The sequence below is a fragment of the Dromaius novaehollandiae genome, chromosome W, assembly GCF_036370855.1.
Source record: "Dromaius novaehollandiae isolate bDroNov1 chromosome W, bDroNov1.hap1, whole genome shotgun sequence".
Lineage (NCBI taxonomy): Eukaryota > Metazoa > Chordata > Aves > Casuariiformes > Dromaiidae > Dromaius > Dromaius novaehollandiae.
In genome coordinates, this window is record NC_088130.1 from 61,341,669 (window position 1) to 61,364,284 (window position 22,616).

Consider the following 22,616-nt stretch of genomic DNA (forward strand, 5'->3'; position numbering starts at 1 on the left):
CTGTACATGTACTGTAGTCCTGTCATCAAGAGGCAGTGCCCTACAGCATTTTCTCAGCCCTGTCATTTCAAGAAATTCTTGACTGAGTAGCTTTGTGATTAGAGTAGAAAAAAAAAAAAAAAAAAAAAAAGAAATTGTAGTTTTGGGGTGTTCACAGAGATCTTTGCACAGTGTTCTTTATCACGGCTCCGTGTCCAGAGAGTCAAGAAAATAATTTTCTTGCTACTGCCTCAAGAAAAGGATTGAAACTGCAAATGTTTTGTTCAGTTGATGGAAGTGAATATTTAACTTCAGAAGGATTCTTGAAAGCCAGGTGGTGTGCAGGGCTTGGTCTGTCCCTAGAAGTTTAGCAATAGATTTACTGTCTCTTGTGCGACCTGCCACACTGTCAGGTGGATTTGTATTCTGCATCTCTCTCGTTTTTCTGAATTTCTTGAGTCCATAAGGACTAGACTGTATCGTCCAAGGAAACTTAAACATAAGATCGAAGAAAGAATTTCTTTAAGTTTAAAAAGCTGCTTTTCTGTGTTGATATGTATTCACTTACCTTTTGATTCTTTGTCTTCCTCCTTTCCTTCTAAAATCCAAAGCAAAAACCTAACAAAATGTGCTGAATAAGATGACATGGAAACTTTTGGGAAGGGATTTGGTCTCTTTAGAGAGGTTGGGTGTTGAGATAGCAGTACCTAGGTACCCTTTTGGAAGCTGCAGTGGTCATTGCCATTCCATCATGAGTCTGGTGCTGGTTTATTTTACAATGGTGTATCTACTATTGTCACAGTATATCCTTGGGCTAAACTTGTATAGACAGAAACATTAAGACAAAGAAAATCTTGAGACTTGGGGTGATTTCTCATTTAATGCCTCTGCTTTCCGTCTTGAAGTATAGTCACTTGGTTTATGGGGAAATGCTGAAAGTTGAATTCCTTAGTGCTTGAGAAGCTAGACATACTTCAAGTGAAGGATTTTTTCACTATTGATCAGTTTTTTTTATAAGTAGAAGAAAAGATAGTCCTCCTCTGGAGGCACTAGATTTCACATCAATGAAAGAAAGGTTTCTGGCAATCTTGTGCTTTTTCTTTTTTTTTTTCCTGTCATGACAAAATGTATGATTGCTGCCTTAACACAGCAATTTTGGAAAGTTCAGTGTCTGTCTGTCTCTTACTTTATGCTTTCTCCACCTTCACTATTGATACTCTGAGGTTCTGTTTTAATATGTATCAGTTTCTTCAAAATACAGCTGGTTTGGCTGCCTAGTGGAGTTGCAATGTGTCTACAAGGTTAAGTGTAAACTGCTGATGAGGGACTCTTGCACTGAGCCAGACCTTGACATGGAAAATGGAAGACCTGCTTTTTGAATTTTTTTTTTTGAGCTTTATTAAACAGATTTTTAATTAGGAGTTTTCCTCCTCCAAATCTCAGATCACCTTCTTCCATCACATGATCTGTGGTTAAAATGCAGTTCATCGGTTTGTGGCATCCTATCATTGCCACGACAGCAGATTGCCAAACAGATTTAACGTGAAAGACCAGAGCAAAGAAGCTGATGTGTGAGTGAGGAAGTGTTCTTGTCCAGCCTCATCTTTAATAACACCCCACTTAATACTCAAAATTCTAGTCACTGTGCTAATTTGAAAGCAGTGGGTATCTGCCCTCCTTTTGCCTGCTACTACAGTACTCTGCAGGATCGCTGTGGTAGGGTGTGGAATTTCACCAAAGTACAGTTAAAGCCTGTCTGTGCCAGGAAGATACAGTGTTTCTTTGGTTAGTGCACCATCAGTAGTGGAATAAAGCCATTTAAATACTAGATTGTGCTGCCTGGGGCTGGGCCAGTAACTGTATCTGGACACTGCCTGTTGATAGTGAGAGCCAACTAAATGGAAATAAAATAGCTTTATTTTTAAAACTATCTTGATATCAAGCTGTCAGTTGTGCTTTTGAGATTCCTGGTTTATGTCTGAAGCAGATCGTAGCATGTCCTTGTTGACTTGGTGGGGAATATCAATCTGACGGTGCATTTCCAACAATTGTCTGAAGCAAGTAGAAGTCCACGCTGCTTCCAAAAAGGGGCTCTCACTTTGGCTTTTGGTTTCTGCTTCAGCCCTTTCACCAACTTATGCTGCTCATGGTCTTACATGGTCAGCAAGATTAGGATCTTCTGTAAAGATCCCCTTATCCTTGGCTTTCTTCCCTTTGGCAGGCTGATCTTGCTGCACGCCTTCACTCTCTAGTAGTATTTCAAATGTTTGTGTGCCTTCCTTCTTCTTTTGAGTATCCTTCCGCCCTGAAAAGCAAGCATGGCTTAAACAGGTATGACATGGAAACATCATCCTGTTCAGGTACCATATGCTGCCTGGGTATCAGAAGTGTAAAATGCAGTTTAACTTATGCTTAACAGACAAATAGAAGACTCATTTTAATGTGTGTGTATTGTAACAACATCCAAAACGTGGATTTCAGTGCTTGGCATAGCTTTGTCTAGTGAAAGTAGAGAAATCAGTATTTGAAATCTAAGCTGAAATTTCTAGGTACCATAATTATTTAAGCATGATGTTAATACGGAAACAATGAACAAATTGAGAATCAGAGTTACAATTTTTCAGTATATCTTAAATCAAAGTGGGTCAATTCTAGGCAGTTGTATTTGAAACCATTAGCTTGTCTTTCAGAGAGAGAAGTGAGTGCTCTCTGTCATGTCCTCTGTTCAGGGCTCTTTTCATTGTTTGTTTTGCTAGGTTTAAATAGTGATGAGCCGACCGGCTTTCAAAAAAAGTACTCAGAGGTTGCAATTAGTATACATAAACTTAAGTTAGTTCTAGGACGTTGGAAGTCCAGGCATCATAGATTACAAAACACATTTTAACATAAAGAGAAACTGATTTTTACTCTAGACTCAACCGAGGACTGCGTCTGCAATATGTGTTTGAAACACGAGTGGAGAGCCATGACCAGAAACTTTCTGATAAGTGTTGAACTTGCTGTTCAGGGTGTCACCACAACTAGTGAATGTTTTGCTTTCCGTAGAACATTGTGTCAGATGCGCTCAAATTACCTCTCTTCTGATTGTATCTGGCTTTTGGGGTGTCAAATGCGGTGCCTTGAAGGTCTGCTTGTTCTAGGGCCTAGAAGACAACAAAGTTAGACTACCTTAAGAGGCTCAGGAACAGCTTGGCTTTGGTGAATATATTCATAAAGCTGGGGTAACACTGTGTTCCAGTTCAGATCATACTACAGTCGGTTCCTGGTAAAGGCAGGCCTTTTCTTGTTAAATATGTAAGAGTTCATGGAAATACACTTTCTCCTCAGACTCTATTGAACACTATAACTATCACATAAAAAATTTCAATGTCGGAGTTCAATTTTGGTCAATAAAAATGTATTTGTAAATTGAAGAAGATATTTAGATCATAATGGGATTAATTAGCTTTTTCATTTCTATATGAGACTCCTGAGCGTTGTGAATCAGTATTTAAAATGTAGCATATTGCAGCTTTAATTTTTGCGCATAACTGCTCAAGTTCACTTTAGTATATGTTATTTATGAATGCTAATGACCGGTTGGCATTGAACACGTCCTTGTCCCTGCAATCACCATACTTTTGTGTCTGAGCTTTATTGTGTATTGAACTCTGCGATAGCAAACTTGCACTGGAGCTGCCTACCCCGACAAGTTGCATGCTGAGGTGCGTTCTTGTGTTGGGGCTACAGCAAAAGGTCTTTGTTTCCCCTTTGCACATCTCTTTCTGCCCAGGTGCATCACTTGCAGGTTGTCTCCAGTTCCCTAAACTTGCAGTCTCACTTCCCAGTGATGTGGAGACAGAAACCAGGCTGTTGGTCACAACCGTTCTGATCGGTTGAGAAATCTGTTTTCAGTTATTGCAGCTTCTATAAACCATGTTCATCAGTTAGTCCTGTGTTAGATGCTGTACAAACACTGGGGAGTAATAAGTTTCTTGTTTTAAAATAGTTTTAATGATAGGAGGTGAATTAGAGTGACAGGTGTGTACAAGAAACAATAGATAACACTGATGTGTGTGTGAGTGTTGGGTCTGAGCTTTTTTTTACGCTCACACAACAAAGATATGTCTAAAGCAAGGTATTAGCTAGTTTTGAATATGAAAAAAATAACAAAAGTATGAAAGAAAACAAAACAAGAATATTGGCTACAGAGATTTGATTTAAAGGCAAGGATCGTCATTCCTCTTACAAATGAGGACGAGCAGTAGAGTGGGCATTGGCCATGACCTCCTTAAAAGTGCAAGAAAGCAGTTTAATGATGGGGAAGAGAAGAATGCTGTGTTCCAGATGACTGTTTCTGAAGGAGGTCTTTGCAGGGGTGTTCTGAGTGGATGTGAGTGTGGTAAAAGTCCAAGTGTCAAAACAAGATAGGTGTTACAGAAATTTAAGGACTGATACAGCTGGAGCTGAAATTTCAGCAGACTGACAGATTGGGAAGTCCGAATCTTAGATAACTGGAAAAATATGTGAGATTTAGATGTAGTCTGGACATACAGATCTAGAGGAATCCAAGTCAGCTGATAAAGATGCTATTATGCACTGCATTTCCCCTTTACTGTAAAGACTGCAATAAATCCAATAATAGCGTATTTAAGTTGCTTTCTCGGGAGCCTCTACATAGAGTACATGTTCAGTCTACTGCATTTGTATATTATCTGGGTATTGAATCAGTGCCCTGTCCTAACTCATGCTCTTTTTTTTTTTCTTTCAGATTTTCTATTTTGTACATACATTGTTTTGTATATACTGTATATGATGACTTCGGTGGGCAGTGAACGTACCCGGGGCACTCGGGACAAAACACAAATTTCAGCCACACAGCCAACACAACCACAGAAACAAGTAGTACAGGTATGTGCTACTACTATATGATATTCCTTGAGTTAAGAGTAAGCACTTAATAATATGCAGTTCTTCCATAAGTCATTAAAAGCTAAGAAAAGAAAGGGAGGGGAAATCATGGTTTATTTGGAAGAGTATGTTTGATATCTCATTTAAAATGCTTCGTAACCCAACACAGCATTAAGTTGTACTCTTGTATTCTAGTGGCCTCAGTGTCCTCAGATTTCAGCTCTTCTATATGATAGCCTCATGATGCTAGAAGATTTCTGATTGCTACAGGAATTTGGGTGGGTGGGGAAAGCTTTCTGTTAGATGGGTCCCATGCTGCACAGCATGATTCAGCGTATCTGCAAGTCATGAAGTTCAAAACTTCTTGTGCAGAGTGTCTTCACAGAAAGTGAAATGACGAAGAAGGTCTGTTAGTGGATTAAAAACCAGGTTATTTTCAGTATCAGTGAGATTGAAATTAAGCTGTCATCCCATTGTCCTGATACTCGGGAACACAGTAGTTAAATTCTGTGCTTTTCAGGGTTACAGACGGTGCAAAATGACTCTGTTCCTGGCAACTCATTATTCTGTTGTCAGATACTTCTCAAAATTGGACTCAGTTCAAGAATTGCCTCAGTTCTCTGCCGGCAGAGAATGCATCAGTCTAGAGGTGCTCCCTTGGGAAGTGGTGTCTTTTACTGTTTCCTAGACTGGTCTTTAGCATGCAGGGGCTCCCATTCTGTTGCATATAGTATTAATTATATGAGCTCAAGCCCTCATCTTGTGTTGCAGCACTTTACGTATTTGTGGTTCATGCAGATGTCTGTATTTAGAAAGTGACTTTTGACAGAAGCAGCTGAATTTGTTTTTGTTTTATAACAACTAAGATTGCAGTAGTGTAGCGAGCAGGTGAAGAGAAGTGAGTCTTTCCCCTTTTTTGGCATTTGCAAGACCACACTGCAGTATTGTGTCCAGTTTTGCGCTCCCCACTACGAAAAGATACTGAGAGACCAGAGCAAGTCCAGAGAAGGGCTACAAAGATGGCTGGTGGCTGGAGCACGGAACGCATGAGGGAGGGCTGAGGAAAATGGGTTTGTTTAGCCTTAAGAAGACAAAGCGAAGACGAGATCTTACTCCTCTATTCAGATGCCTTGTGACAGGGTGTAAAGAAGATGGAGCCAGACTCTTCTTGGGCAATGGCCCAAGCTGGAACATGGGAAACTCCAACTGTTATAAGAAAAAAACGATTCACCACGCAGGTGGATTAATGCTGGAATACAGGTTAGAGAAGTTATGGGATCTCTGACTATGGAGATTTTTAAAGCTTGACTAGAGGAGGCCCTAAGCAACCCCCTCTGATGGGACCTGCCCTCAGCAGGAGGTTGCACTGTGTCGCTGGAGGTCCTTTCCAACCTATGTGATTCAGTGATTCTAGGCATTACGTCCTACGGAGCATTTTCTGCATTTTGTCTGAATATTTTCTTTTTTCCTTTTGCATAATGGATACTTGTTTGGTCAGTTGAATGGAGAAGATGCTTATTTAATATACAACTGTTATGTTTTAGTGCACTATGCTTTTTTATTCTTTAGATATCAGATAGACATTTCTGCTTAGACAAGCTTTATCAGCAGCAATATGTGGGATTTTGCTGTTCGGTTGCCATTGATTATTCTTTCTGAATCTAGAAGAATGTTGCTTTCCCAAGTGGAGAATTCAGTGTTATAATAGCACATTGATCATAATTTCAGCTATTTAAGAAATGACATTGCACATTTTTTTCCATTACTTCTGGATAATAAATATTTTATATAGTATTGGGGCGTATCATTGTCGTTTAATTTTGTCTTGCTCACTTTTGTTTTCTGATAGTTGTAAATGAATCAAAAATTCTCTTCATTTTGTTACACTGCAAAGATTGTATTCCTTGCAATGTGTGAGTAATGTTTTAGCTGTCTTAAGACGGTAACATTTTCTTAGTCATAATTAAAACTTGATCGCAATGTTGTCTAGGATAATACAATGTTAGTTGTTAAGCTGATGCCTTAAAAATAAAGGAGAACTAATCATTGGAAAAAAAATACTTTTTGGACAATGTTTTGGTGTATGTGTGTGTTTATGTAGCAAAGATACCACTTTGGCTTTTTTTTTTTTTTTTTTTTTCCTCCCCCTTTAAATCTTCAATTCCAGCCGGGTGTAATGTACTAGCATAAATACTAAAGATGCTGAACCTATTTGTGTTTGCCCTGTCTCTGTTTACATAGGAAAACTGAAGATACTGTTCCACATTTCATATATTGTTATAAAATTTGTATCTTTTATCTTCTAATGTGAACTTATTTAAAAATACTGGGTTAATAAAAAGATGAATCTTAATGGCTTCCTGTTTCTGGTCAAATATGCTGTCATGTCTATACAGAAATTACATTGTTGTCCAGATTTTTCTATGCTGGATACCTTTAATGGAAATCTCTTTGTTAGCTTAGCAATTGCAATGGGCCTGGGGAGACTGAAGCCTGCGCGAGAGGATATAATATGGCTTTAATTCTCGAAAATGATAGACCTTTTCTTTTTGTCCTTTACTGAGCTCTTCTCAGGCACCAAGAAGGGGGTTCATTGCACAGAGCACTAACTGGGATGCTTTAGAGTAGGTGCGGTGCTGTGGGTAGCACAGGGCCTGGAGTGGGGAATTCCAGAGTAGTCTCTCATTTATGTTACCAACTGACGTATGAAGCTGTCAGCATGACACTTTGAAAATGTGAAGTAGTACAGAGTGCTTTACTCTGTTACAAACACAGTAATTGTCTTGGAACTTCGCCTCTCAGCATGACAAATGTCACTTCCCTCAAGGAACTGGGACAGCTGCAGTAGCTTCTCAGCAAGTAAGCAGCTGATGGCGTATGTTGGAGTAATTTTTAGACTCCTCTCAGCATTTACGCTTAGTGACCTACCACACCACCTTGGTGTGGTAAACTCCAAAAGCAGAGTGATTTAAGAGGTTGGTTAGTTGAACTCTCAAGACACTGAATTTCATGTGGGTATGCTCTGAAGTGAGACTTCGAAAGCCCAGGACGAATCCTTTTAGTCAAGAATTTCAGTGGATGTTGTGGTACTTTTGTCATGAGGAAACTTTTCTCAAAGCATCAATCTACGTTTGGGATCCTAGCTACCACTTCAATATCAGCCTTCTTCTCTGGCTAGATATAGAGGTCTTTTCTGTTTAAGCAGACATCAAATTAAGTCCAGGATCATGTAGCCTAGTTATCTATGGTATTTTCCTGGGAATGCTGTTCATGTAGACCACAAATACCTTGCCATGAAATCTGGCTTTATGTGATACAGTAGTGTTCTTGGGTTGCTTTTTCTTTGGGGCAGCCATAGTATATTCTGATTTATGGCACTTTACTGCATCCATCCCTTTTAGTCTGACAACTTTTGGAGAAGCTGCTGGCATGGCTTTGTTACAGAGGCACCAAATGTTCCATCGATAGCAAGATCCTTTAGCAATTTTCAGAGACTGGTGAGACCAGTATTAGCTTATTGAGAAGATAAGTGCAGCTGTTCACAGTCAAAATTTTGAGGCACAACCCAGCCTCCTATGAAGTTCATTAATCTAGAGTCATGACACTGTTGGAGTCATGAAGGGGATACAGGCAGGAATCAGCAGAGGTGCAGTTCACTTAGAAACACTATTGCCTGTTTCCCATGATGAAGCTCTAACTCTGGAGTGATAGGTATAAATTAAAAGTAGAAGTAATAATATCAAAGCATAGGCTTCTGTAGTAAATTATATTTTAAGTGATTAAGTCTTCTCTAAGTAGTGACCTTGAATCGTGGTCCGAACACATCAGAATGTGTTGAAACTCCTCCTGTCCTGGCAAACCTGTTGACTGTAAAATGGGTGTAGGGGAAGAGATATTAATTCCTTCCCTCTGTGTTTGTTCCCTATGTTCTTTTTGACAATCGGGAGGAAAAAAGATAGCGATGCTAAGAGATACTTTAAAAAATATATTGTTACCTTTTATGAATTTTATTGGATGTTTATATTTTTCAGGCAACAGCAGAACAGATTCGCCTTGCTCAGATGATCTATGATAAGAATGATGCAGATTTTGAAGATAAAGTGAAACAAGTATGTTTCTTACGGTACAAAGTTCTTATGCTCTGCAATAAGGTGCTCGTAAGTTAGTTTACGTTTTGGAGCTAGTTAGTTTACATTTTTGGAGCTGGAGTGGCTGTTTCTGATTTAGATGAAACCATTTTCAGAATGACGGAAGTTTAACTAGGAAAAGGCTCTCTTACTGCACAACAAAAGCCTGTTTATGAGAAACTCTGCAGTAATATAGCTCCAGCTGTGTAGTTGTGCTTCATAGTTATGTTAGTACTTTCCTTTGTAGACAAGCCACGAAGCCAACACTCATCTGTGCTGATGTCTCTTACAGACTGTATCTCTCTAGTAAGGTCCTGCCAGTTAAAGATCTTCAAAATACAGAATGCATTCAGGTTGCTTGCATGGAAATGACCAAGAAAAAAATTTGTCACCTGTATAAACTGAATTTGCTAATATCTTGGCTGCTTTTCAGGAAAACTGAAAGTCTAATTGTAGCTTAAAGGTGAATTAAAGTTTTATTAAAAAAAAAAAAACAACAAACCCTGGGCTCCCAGATCTTTAATACTGTGTATGGATTAAAATGATAGAATTACACTGAGAAAATGAAATCTTCTCATACCTTTTCCTGTATTGTGCTGAGTCTTCAGTGTAGATATTCAAGCTTCTACTACCAATTATATTAGAGCTCATTAACTCCAGCAGTATGGGGAGTTCAGTTCCTTGTTCTGCTCTGGGTGTTAATTTTATCCTGGAAGACTAGCGAACACATCGCAACTCGTGTAGAACCTAGCAATGCACCAAGAAGGAGACAAAAAATTAGTGTGAATACATTAATGCAGCAGAGGGACAGATTTCTTGACTTCTTTTTTTCCTTTGTAAAACCTTATCTGAGGAGTTGTTAACGGCTTTTTGTTATTATTTGTAAACTTCTGTTGCTATGGCAGTTTTGCCAGAGGTGAAGTTCTTTATTTCTTCCTGAAGCCTGCGACCCAGATCAGTAGTGCCTGTGGCTCTGCTGGTGGGAAGAAGGAGAAGAGTTCAAAATTCTGCATAAGAAGTCTCCGACATTTTGCCTATGTGTGTATATTTCTAGCTCATGTGATTTTCCTCTGGGTGTTGTTGGATTTGCCATAGCAGAGACTATGATTATATCCATCTTATGCTCCACAGGAAGTGTATCCTAGGTCCATGAAGCTTCATTCAGTACCAGGTCTCTGTAAGCAGCCATCACTTATGCCCAGTTGTGTGGCCTTGTGCTTGATTGGATTGAGGCAGCTGATCTGGCTGAAAAATAACCTTTTTTTCCCTCAGTCTAGGTTCTTTCCAGATGGAATAATTCTCTGCCATTGTCTGTGTTGAACACGTTATGGCTGTTCTCACACAGTAGAATAAAGAGAGGGATGTTTAGCACGGAGGGAGAGAGAACAGTACTAGAGCTGTGCTGTTCTTTTGCATCTGTCTGCTCATATACAGCCATCTGGGTGGTGACAGCATTTACTGCAAACATAAAGGAAAAAAAATGCTTTCTTGGTTACCTTTTGAATTTGTGTTTCATCCTATTTCTTGTTTGCATCCCAAGCAGATCTGTAAAATGCAGGTACCTTTACTTAGGATTTTAGTCATCTTTGACACAGTAGCTGTGTACTTTCTTGGAATCTGTGGTGGTGCTTATTCTTATTTTCTTATGATAATTTGGATATTTTAACATGTCTGACTCTTACTGCCAGCTTATGGAAGTGACGGGGAAAAACCAGGATGAGTGCATAGTGGCACTACATGACTGTAATGGGGACGTGAACAGAGCAATCAACATACTGCTGGAAGGAAGTTCAGACACAGTAAGGACTTATTTTTATCTTAAACTGCTTTTTGTTTCTTGCTCCTTTCTACTTTGAAGATATGTTTGGGAAAGTTGTGCATGTATTTTGGGAGCTTTCAATTTCTGTCTCTCCTTTCAAATTCCTCTGAAGGAAATGGAGACCAGGGCAGTTTTTCTGTCATGTGCATACCTTAGAATAGGCCAAACTGAAAATGTGGTGGGTGTCTGCTGGTATCCTGCAGAGTTTTCCAGCTTTTATTTATGTGCAACAATTTTAGTTCTGTTGTAGAACTGAATGCTCTGTTGGATACTGTCCTATTTTATGTTTCAGGGTTGTGGAGATGCTCCAGAATAAGTGATACTGTGCATTTGAAACAAAGGTCGATTTTTATAAACCTAGAAGGAGAGACAGATACTTTGTTATATAATTTATTTCTGTAGGTATGCATTGCAGGTATTGAAGTAGGAAGAGGTCTCCACATCTGCAAGTTGTGTTAAAAACTCTAATAAAGGCAGAAGAAGATACAGCAAATACTTGCTCCTTTCACCAGGTTGTGCATTAGCATGGCTTTATTGAAGAGCAGAAGGAAGACTCTAAACAATGTGTATAACAGCAAACAATGTTGCATGTAACTTGGCATAGAATTTTTTTTTTTTTTTTAAATTCCAGGAAGTATCAGGAATATGTCTTGCTGTGTTTGAAGTTCTTGGTGGAGGGATTTTTACAGTATACCAGAGAAAGCAAACTAGATTCCATCTCACCTAAATTAGGAAAGAAACCTGAACTTCCTTTTTTTTCTTTCTTTTTTTTTTTTTTTTTTTTTAATAATGAACACTTGATGTCTCATGTTTTTTCAGGATATGCACTCTTGCTTATTGTTAATGAGGAAAACACCCCCCTCCCCCTGGCAAATGTCTAGAAGCCATGCCTTTCTGATTGAGGGGACTCCCTTTTCTATCCCTTTTTCTAAGAATTGAGATGATCTAAAGTGCAGAGATATATGCTGCCAAGTAAGTGGGTAAATTGGGAGTAGAAGAGAGCATCTCACCTAGATAAAATCTGTCTTGGTAACTTGCTATCTATTTTTGTATTCTCTCCTACTTTTTGTATTTGTCATTTTCTGGTTGAAAATAGTTTTCTAGTTGAAAAAGAATGTTGAATGCTCTCTGTTTAGCAAATTGTTGCAAGTGATCATCACATCAAAGAAACTTTTTGAACTCAATTATCAATTAGAAGCAGCGTATCCAGCATTCTGCTATTTTGACAAGTCCCTCAGAACCCATTGCTCCTCAAAGAGAAAATGCAGCTCAGAAAGGAGTACAGAGAACTTAAAGGCCTCAATGAGGAAGGAAGAAAGAGTATGAATTAGAAAGGTCCTCATCAGAAAGTGAAGAACTGTGTTCTTTATGGAAATTTGTGGGCCTCCGAACTTGAAAGCTTTGCTGTAAGGCCATTATACTCCAGAACAGTTTTAGCAAGGATTTGATGTAAGCTTGGTAGCAGTGGTACTACTTGTTCTGAATGCAGATTCCAACATCTCTTTTACTAGTTTCATTTTGATGCACTGCAACTTTTTTTTTCTTTACCTCATTTGGAGGATTTATTTACCAAATTTGAAGAATTAGAAGAACAAGGAGTGATAGAATGTCTACTTATAATTGCTTTTGCACTCTGCAAGTTTTGTCTTTAAGTTGTTGTGAGCTGTAAGGCTTTGTTCTGTGTGACCATTAGTTTTTAAGACTTTTTACTTACGGTGGTAGTGACAGTCTGGCCTTGGATACAGGAGGCTTGTAGGGGAGAGAAGGACGTGTTTCTTTGCAGAAGGCTTTTCTTTTTTTTTTTTTTTTTGTTTGTTTTCTTTAATTTGTTTAACTTCTGCAAGCATAAGAGCCATTTTATGCCTGACCGTATTTTACTGGCTAAAGCTTTTGAAGTTAAAATAAAGAGGACTTTCAGACAGTCCTTTTTTCTATCTAAGATAAGACCAACAAGAAGGCTGCTGTTATATTTTTTCAAGGGTCCAGCCTGCAACTGTAACTTGGGTTGCCTCAGGCATGCTCAGCTGAAATAATTTAGCTCTTTTATTAAAACAGGCAGCTTTGATAATCTATGATGGATTCCCATGCCCATAGGTAGCATCATCCTCTGCCTTAAAGCACACCTCTAAGAAAATGAGACTTCTGAAAGCCTTGTTCAAAACGATGTTGAATTTTTTCCATATAAATAGCAATAAATAATGTTCCAGATCCTCAAACTCTAGCAGTTGTCTGAAAAAGTTCTTATTTGTGGGAAAGCATGGATCGGATGCTTCTAAGGTCCTCCATTTGTTGATACTTCTCAACAGGTGCCTTGGGAAGCTACCCTTCCCATCAGGACAAGTAAAACCTTACTAAGGAGAGTCTGTTTTCTCCTAAGCTTTGCAGGAGCTTCCAGTTTCAGGGACTCCTTAAAATGACTGGAGATCTCTAAAAGGCTCTGTGACTTTGTTGTTATCCAGCTTCTTTTTGTTACGGCACCATACTCTCCAGTGAAGTGGTAGGACATTCTGAACTACCTAGATCTGGCCCTTCGGTTGCCAATGTGTTGAGGTTTATTCTCCTTTGAAGTATCTTTAAAACTCTTGCAGCATTTTAGTGTGTAATACAGTTACACGGGCTATGGCAGGTGAAACAATGTGATGCCATATACTGGAGGGAACTGAGTTTTCTGTCACACGAATAATGTGATTTTGCTCAAACTAGTAGTTTTGTATTTTCAATATACACTGTCTGTGCTTCACCAAAGTTGGCCTATGGCAGTGTAGTCATACTGGAGATGAAACTGAAAACTGATTTCTGCCTTCTTTCTCACTTACAGCACTTCAAATAATGACAGACTAGTGATCTTCTTAGTGTATGTTCTCTCAAAAAAGTCACTGAAACACTGAATTTATGCTTGTCAACTCCTTTGTTACCAGCTTTCTCAATAACATTAGTTTTTTAAAGTTATAAGCAGCTTGGATTAGCTGGTCTTTGCCTAACTTGTGAGGGCTTCCAGTTGTCTGAATTGAGAAGAGGCAGGGCTGGACCTAAAATTACTGATAGCCAAACTATTTCTTTGATGCAGCTGCCTGTCTTGAGGTCACGGCTTTATCAAGTGCTTCACATTTGATGGCACCTTATTTACGTATGCAAATTTTCCACTTGACTGTCTTATCTACACACTTAAGCTCCTTGAGGTGGGGACTCCTGGCATTTATATAAATGTATCTGCCATATTAGTGGTTTGAAAATAGTATGTTTTTTCTTTTATGCTTTGAAGCTATGGCTTAATAGACTGTCCATGCAATTACATAATATACCAGTTGCCATCCTGTTCTTAGCACATGTTTTAGTTGTTTGTTTTCAACTTCTGCGGATGTTCCTATGGGGCTGATATGATCCCTGAATTTATGTTAATCATGAGTTTAATGTTAAAGCTGAGGTCTGATGTTTGGACCTGGGTCCCTTGTCTTGTTCATACATAACATTTCCTGAATTCTGCTGTGTATGATGAGCCATGGGTGTTAGAATAGATGCTCTGGCTTATCAAAATCTTAGTTTTCTGAGTTCTTACTCTGCCTTTCTGGCCATCAATGCTTGGATTCTACTAGATCTGGGTAATCTGTTTTGTGTGTTTGTGTGTGTGTGTGTGTTTGTTTTTTCTTCCCAAGGTAGTCTTGTCAGTCTCTTGTTCAGGGACACTTATAAGCATTTTTTCATTTCCTTGTGAGAAAAAGATAGTTCTGTGCATGCTCCTTCGTTAGATTTATGTAGGTAGTTGAGGACTGTTGCTCATTTTGCAGATTTTCCACAGTGTGCTCTATCTAGGCTGGACTAATTTAAGTCCATTATAGCCAGAGATATATGGAATTCCTTACCCTCCATGAGAAAAATAAACTTCTAAAACTTGTTTCTTTCCCATCTCTTCCAAAAAAATACAGCCTGCCTTTTTTCTGTTTGTATCAGTGTAGTTTTTGTTAGGTACACATTACACAAATTACACATTATGCAAACACCTGTTTTTTCCATGAACTGGAGGGGTGTGAGGTGGGAGCACATGGAGAGAGCTGAACTGTCTCTTTGGTTTTGACTTTTTTGTTTAATTCTGTTCTACCCAAATAGACTTCTTGGGAGACTGTAGGGGGAAAGAAGAAAAACCTTGGAAAGGAAAGTTCAGAAAACAAAGAGAACAGAGAAAAACGAGGGGACAGAGAAGTGAGTCGTGGACGGGGAAGTTCCAACAGACGGGGAAGAGGAGGCAGCCGTGGCCGAGAGTGTATGTATAGGGGTTAATTTTTAAAGATTCAGACACTTTTCTTGCAGCTGAAACTGGTTGAGTTGAGAGGGAACACTTAATGGAATAAAGTCCATCAGAGCTATAGCTCAGTGCTGAAGTGGTTATAACTTGTTGCTTGTGTGACAGGTATGCTTGAACTATCTACGTGACTTGTTTTTGGGATGGTATGTGTATGTATTTTTTCAGAGACAAACTCAGTTTAATTTAAACTTCTGTCCTTTTTGATTAGTTGATCTTGTGCAAATTACTGTTCTTTTATATAAGTTTTAGAACTGAGTCTTTGTAAGACTGCTTGAGAGCAAATATGTCACTGCACAGCTGATACACTTTTTTGTTTCTTTTAATGAAAAAATTATCCAGCTTTGACTCCATCTCCTTTTATGAGTGGGAGAACCTGAAGATGTTCTCATCTTCTCATAAGGGGAATGAAAAGACTGGGATCATTATTAATCTCTAGCATATATTACTCACATAAGCCAGCCAAAGGTGAGTTTCTGCAACAACAGAGAAAGTTCTTTGTGAATTGAAACATTTAAAAATTTGCTACAGTTTATACAGGTACAATAATATATTGTCCAAAAGAGGACTGATGTTTTCCAAGTTAGGTGGTAGCATGTTAGATCACCATTGGGTATGCATTTCCTTTTTATCTAAGTTGTTTTATCAGTAATATCTAAGCCGTACACCTTGCCTATGAGGGCCTTATAAAACACTGATATGTGAGCCGAGAAATGGAATTGAAAAAAAGAAACCCAACTTTTCCCTACAAGCAGGAAAACAATTTACAGTATTAGCCAACGTCTTTAATTTATGGTTGGAAGATATTCAAATATTGTGACAACAAAGACGTCATGAATCTTTATAAAGTAGATTAACATTAAGATAGGAGAAAATATTAACAAAACTTGCAGCTGCATTTGGAACAAATAGAAATCAAATGCATCAAAATCAAAGCTGGGCTGGGGGTGTGTGTGTGAACTTCTGCAAGAGCCAGACACTCTTCCTAAACTGTAATTAAAGGCTTTCAAATGGTTACCAAATCTTGATATATTCTCTTCCCACCTTTATGTGCATGTATTTATGGTTTTGTTGCTGCAATTGGGACAAGCTGTGCAGTACAAAATTCTCAGTAATGTTTTAAGTGTTCAGTCATTATTTTCCATCAGGGAGTCAGCCATCTTTCTCAGAGTACTTGCACGGGAGTTTTCCGCAGAATATAAGTTGCAGTGCTTTTCTGACACCTCACCTTCTAGCTATCTTCCCTCTCTCTCAAATTTAAATAGAGAGGAGAGTTCTTTTAAGTTTCCCTAGTTGTTTAGGGATGTGGTGTGGTTGGTTAGGAGAAGAGTCTGTGTATTTGTTTCTCTTATTCTTTCACTGTTACCAACCAGCACATTATCAAGGAAGCATGGCGTGAGGCCAGCTTTAGTTCCTGCTTTTTTGGAGAGGTGAGGCCCTGATTGATCAACAGTGTAGGGCAAATTGTAACTTTAAAAAAACCACCAGTATGTATGCTGAAGGACATTTTCCTCCTATGAGATATTTTGCTTCCTACTTTGTTTAGTGCAGAGTAAATGTAATTGCTTGTGGCTAGACCCCCAAGGAAGGTGGGGGTGACTGAGATGTATTGACTATTATCCTACTTTGAAAATCTTGCTTTTTCTTTTGGGGTTCGGGTTAAGCAGTTGGTTATATTGTCTCATGTGTGAGTCGCTAAAGCCTCTTTTAAGCTATCCTCTCTCCACAGTTAGAGCTGAAGAGAATGGAGTGGACAACAATCAAGGGGACAGGCCTTCAGACCGCGGGAAACGTGGCCGTGGGAGAGGTGAGGTGATGGCGTTGGTGTGGGACTAACACTGTTTTCATTTCCTGAAATGGAACTCCATCTTCTTTAATTAAAAGCTGCTTTTTAAGCATTTGTTAGTTGTTCTTTGATTCCATAAGCACTTTAGCCACCTTTAATTTAGGTTCCTCCACCCCATCCCCCCTTTTCATCATTTGGTATCACGGTGACTTAATAAACACAAATCACCTTTATCATAATTTCGTGTGTAGTAGGCTGGTGTGCTTTGGCTTTGGAGAGCTGCTTTCCCAGTTTGAATACTGCCAGCCTGCTGTGAGTGGGAGTGCACCTCAAGATGTACCTTGACAGCAGGAGAGTACGAGATTCATCTGTAGGGCTCTTGGGGAGGGATTGAATGTGTACTTGTGCCATTTCTTTGGGATGGATGTCACTGTCAGGATTACAGTCTCTTTTCAGTACCCTGTAAGAGAGTGTTGGCCACCTTAGAGGCTTTTTTGTGAGAGGGGGAAACTGGTGTGGAAGAGCTGATAAGGAGAGTTGTGGAAGGAGAATACTATAGGAAGGCTTAGGTACAATTCAGATTTTATCCTACAGAAGAGATAAGAAAGATACGGATTATGGATTAGATGTGGAATCAGGGGATGCTCAGTCAGTTTGGATTTTCACAGGGCTGAGTGGAAAGAGGCTTATTTTTCTTAGAGTGAGATGAAGGGAAATGGGTAATCTGGGTACTGTACCGATTGTAAGGGGAGCTAATGCACTTAATAAACAACACCTGACTTAAAAAAAACAAAAAAACAAAAAAAACCCCCAAAAAACAAAAAAAAACCCAACCCCCCCCACCTTTCTACCTTCAAAGGACTATTCTGTTCTCTTTGGAATATCCAGTAATCAGGCATTTCCAACTTCAGTGTCTCCAACTCTGCTTCTTGAGAGAATGGAAAGATGCAAAGACATGCAGCTTTCAGAGGGTTCTCAGAATATGACTTGGTCGTGCATGTGAATCAGCAGATACCAAATGGTGTGTGTAGAGAGGTAGCTTTGCAGAGGAGGGTGTGGTATAACTCACTGCTAGTTTTTGATATGTTAACACTATAAATAGATGGAGTTTAAAGATTTCAGTATTTGTTTTAGAAAATAATTCTTTATACTCAAATTATAAATTTAAAGGTAGGGTTTTCTTTAAGTTGTTGGGTGTAACTTCAGTATGTTCCATAGGTTAGTTTCAAGTTCAGTCTATGTTTTTTGATTTTTAACTTTAGGAACCAAAATATACTGTTTTCATTGTTAGCACTGTAGCTCTCTATAATATCATATATCTCTATAATATTATATATCTCAAGCCAAGGCACTTAATCATCAGTCTCAAACTGACATATCTTACTGAATGAACAGGAACAACTTCAAACAATTTCTGTTCACTGTGTTAGCATATATAGTATTTCTCTATCTCCCTACCAAATATTTTAGACTGTACATTCACGAGAACAAAATATCTTAATGAAGCGTTCTGAACTGTCTGTGATAAATGCTTTGAACAGCTCCTGGATCATTATATTACAAGTGTATGTGTTCCGTGGCAGTAAATATCCAATTTAATTTTTTAATGCCGGCCCTTGAAATCTGCAGGGAATTGTGTAAAGCTTTTGAATTCACTTCTCCGTTACAGGGACACATGACCTCCTTTTTTTGGATATTATTAGGAATAAAAAAAATAGTTTCCTGCTATATTCATTCCGTTGTCTTACTTTACTCTTATATAGAATAGTCAAATACAGGCATAAAATTCTTCAGCTGAAAGTAAATAGGTTTCTGGTGATCACCACAGAACTCTTTCTTTAGAAGTGTTTCATGCTGTGTGTGCGTATGTGTGTGTTCAGGAATCTAGGCATCATCAGATACAAAATTAGGGGACAGTTAATATCTGAACAATGCACTCCTGTCTCTCTATTTTAAGCTGTCTTCTCAGGCTGGAATAATCTTACTGGCTGCTTTCTAGGGGATGATCTGTTGGGCCATCATGTTACTGCTTCGTTGTAGAACAACCTAATTTAAAGAAATGTGATGTGCACTGAAAATAGCAGAAATGGGATTGACTGTGGTGATGGTGTGCTATTTAGCAGGATAAATGCTCAATACTGAGAATTTCAGGCTTAGTGTGGTAGGCACTTGCTTCATTATGCAGTAGATCTTCTGTTAACAACCGTGTGATGTTCCTTGCAACTTTATAGGATAATAAGCTTACAGTGTACAAACAACACTAGTTGCTGGCATGCAAGAGATCAGGGGTTTGAAGTAGATATGGATTATTGCCTGATTAATAGAAAGCAAAAGCATGTCACCAGATGTGTTTCAGGACACATTCCAGCTGGAATTGCTCTTCTCCTCAGCCCTTAATCTCTAGTTGCTAAACAGAGGGTGTAAACTTTGGCTGGAAAGGAGTCTTTATTTTTTTTATTTTTATTTTTAACAATGACCTTCCTGTCTTTCATTTTCAGAACTGAATTTCCTGAATGAGCTAGTCTAGCCATTAAAAATACTATAGTGGTGACTGATAGTTATTGCATCAAAGTGGTTATGTTTGTGCATCAGTATTGCAATGGATCATAACCATCTCAAGTGCAATCTAATGAAGGAAGTATGGAGAAAGATGTTTACATTATAATCTTCTGTTCTAAAAGCATTTCCTTATTTGTGTTTATACATAACATTGCAGGTGATAACATAATTTGCAGACACAGTCTTTCTTATGCTGCCATTTTGTATTGTTCACACATCTTCGATTTTAAGTGCAGGTCTTGTTTTCCCACTGTCCTCCACCCCATCTTGGAAAAGATGTGGTAGAACTAGAAAAGGCTTGTGAAGGGAATGGAAACATATTTATGGCATGTGAGGAATAAGTAGGCAAGGACTTCTCAGCCTGTGAAAGAGAAGGCTGAGTGGGTGTGTGATAGAGATCTGTAAAGCTTTTGTGGAGAAGGTTTTGTGGGGAAAATCAGTCAGATCCCTCCCTGCAAGTAGGAGAATTAGGGGATATTAAATGAAATTAGTAGGTTACGGGTTCCAAATGAACTAAAGGAGGTGGTTCTTCCTGCATGTAGTTAACCGGTGAAACTCCTTTCAGTAAGACATTGTGGATGCTGAAAATTTATACAAGGGGAGACTCATCAAGGTCATCCTAAAAAACCAAAAACCACTGAGGGTTGTGAAGCAAGTAAATTAACTGTCTCTGGCTCAGGAAGTCTTTGAGCCACAAGTGGCTGAAGACCAAGAGAGTGTCCAGGGGGTGTGCACTATGCTTTCAGCTACTGTACTCTTCCCTAGACATCTAATTGGCCATAGCTGATAGCGGGTAGATGAACTTTTGGTCTTGATTCAGCATAGAAGCTGTTAGATTTGTGTGTAGCAATTAGCCTGGTTTGCAATGTGAAAACGGATTTGTCAGTTTTGCCTCTGTTCTTAAACTCCCTCCTTCTTCTCTTCACGTTCTTCCAGAGCAATGTGTGCATGACAAAAGTGTGGATGCTGACGGGGAATTTTTTTTCTAGCAAAACAGAAACAAAAATGAAAGGAAGAACATTAGGTTTTAATTTTGGATCTCAGCTATGTGACAAGGAGCCTTTCAAACTCTCCTTTTGGATATATGAGAAAGTAGAGCAGCTTGCTGTTTTTGTACATTTCTGACTAGTGCAGCAAATCTGCTAGTGTTCTCTGGTGTCTTTTTAACTTTTTTAGATAGAATTATACTATCCTTGAAAAAAGGAGCTTCTGTAACCAAAATTGCGTGTCTAAACATTTTCTTGTTTTAAAAGCTTAGGACAGTTGGCAAAAAATATATTTTGGGTTTGCTTTGCCAGAGCTAGTAAGGATGTTAGTTCTTCTAAAACATGAATGTAGGACAGACTTTTAGAGGTCACAAGCTGAAGTCTGTTTATTTTTACTGTAGCTGGTTCTGCATTAGTTAAGAGGCTGTGTTTCATATTTTTTTTTTTTTGAGATTAACCAGACCTTTGCTTTAGCAGAAATATTTTTTTTTCTTTTAAACATGATTTCAGAGTAGAAAGAGATTTCTGTGCATGCTGTTGAAAATGGTTATTGGAGTACATGCAGTATATAAAATTGATCTAATGTTTTTAGCTTTACAACAGCTAATAAGACAGAAGTGACCTGAGTTAATAAATGTAACTTCAGTGTTTATTTGGGTAGTATGGAGGTTTAGACCTCTGTCATGTCAGCTTCTGGGAGAAAGGCTGACTCCGCATTTTCAGAACATACACTTAATTGAATAGCCTTAGTCTGTGTGTGTGTAGTCTGAGATAAACACAAATCTAGGGTGTTGCCTGCTTTTCCAGTTTGCATTTCCTTTTCATTTCAAATATTCATAGGCCTTTAAAGTCGTCTCTTCATCTGTTTAAACCTCTCAGTGCGAAAATCTTAATTTTGAAATAAAGCGTATGTGTTAAAGTGGAAGAGTTTAGGTCTGCAAGTTAAGCTAACTGGATTTTCCATAAAATAGGCTATTAAGGTGATGGGATAGTCCCATTCAAGTTGTGGTACTACACGTTTATCTCGTACTCCCATGTAGTGTTTCTGTTCTGGGGGAAGGAACATTCTGAATCAGACGAACAGGTCTTTCCTTATGTGGATGGTACCAGAGTTGAGACTTTATTGTGTGATTATGAGTGTCCTGAACTCCTGATGGGTGTTCCTGGCAGCAGAGAAATCTCACCACCTGCCTGGATGTGGCTGTGTTAACTTCTGTAGCATTTATGACAGAAAATAAAAATGTAAATTGAACAAGTGATAGCTAATGTGAGTCTGCTTGACTGAGTGAGAGAGAGAGATTGATCCTGGAGAGCAGGAAGAAAAATACAATACTCAGTTGAACAGAATTAAAATCCTAAAGGAAACAAAAACATGTTTTAAAGAGTTCATAATTTAAAATAGCGGTATTAGGTAGGGGTAGTAGAATGAAGGTTAAACAGAGTCAGCTTTAAACTTAGCTCCCCACTCCTCGTTTCATGGAACAGAAATGAGTAAGCAGTACTTGCCTTGATATTTTAGGCTGTTGCTTCGAAGTCCAAGTGTAAGGGAATGTGAAGGAATGTTATGAGGGGTCATGAAAGGCAGGGCAGTAATCTTACTCTTTGTGTGATGTCTCTGTTGTTTGGTTTTGTTCTCAATATGCTGATTAACTGTAGGAAAACCCATGCCTGTAGTCTCACTGGAAGATTTAATGAGCTACTGTCAAGTAGCTTGTTCTCTTTTTGTGGGCAGATAAAAATGTTGACAGAAGAATTACTGATTGTGAATTACCACAGTTAAAAATAAAATTTTTGGAAACATTGACCATTATGATATATTTCCAAGTAAGCTGTAGATACAGATCTTTTTTGAGTAGTGTTAAGGTTATGCTTCTGTGAAGATAAGCTAGCATTACTGCTGGAATTGGTCCTGTCTGTCCCCTGGTGCCTTTGAACTGTATCAGAGCATTGATCTAAGTTTAAAACTAACCCAGCCAAAAATAAAAAGTGATTGCTTTTAACCCAAGAAAGTTCAGTGATCTGGTTCACTGCATGGTAGCAGTGAACAACAGGCTTACCTGTTTTCTGGTGGCTTATATGGGCTTGAGGGTGATTGGTTTACTAGCATTTAACAGACAGTGAACTCATTCAAAGAGTTGATCTGGCAGTAAACTAATCATTTTGTTTTCCAGTA

General features: G+C 38.6%; 1 protein-coding gene across 16 annotated transcripts in view; it reads left to right on the forward strand.

Annotated features, from left to right (window-relative positions):
• LOC112982207 (ubiquitin-associated protein 2-like) overlaps nucleotides 1-22,616 on the forward strand; it is a 225,542-nt gene that overhangs the window by 19,043 nt on the left and 183,883 nt on the right. For 8 of the 16 annotated variants that reach the window (XM_064500346.1, XM_064500340.1, XM_064500343.1 and 5 more), the window contains 5 exons: nucleotides 4,730-4,869; nucleotides 8,901-8,978; nucleotides 10,685-10,795; nucleotides 14,920-15,073; nucleotides 16,842-16,919. In XM_064500346.1, the coding sequence (XP_064356416.1) occupies nucleotides 4,771-4,869; nucleotides 8,901-8,978; nucleotides 10,685-10,795; nucleotides 14,920-15,073; nucleotides 16,842-16,919 (520 nt within the window). In that variant the 5' untranslated portion in view covers nucleotides 4,730-4,770. Of the gene's footprint in view, nucleotides 1-2,646; nucleotides 3,684-3,718; nucleotides 4,352-4,729; nucleotides 4,870-8,900; nucleotides 8,979-10,684; nucleotides 10,796-14,919; nucleotides 15,074-15,435; nucleotides 15,581-16,841; nucleotides 16,920-22,616 lie in introns of those variants that run through there. The other 8 variants (XM_064500338.1, XM_064500339.1, XM_064500350.1 and 5 more) reach the window with 5 other exon arrangements.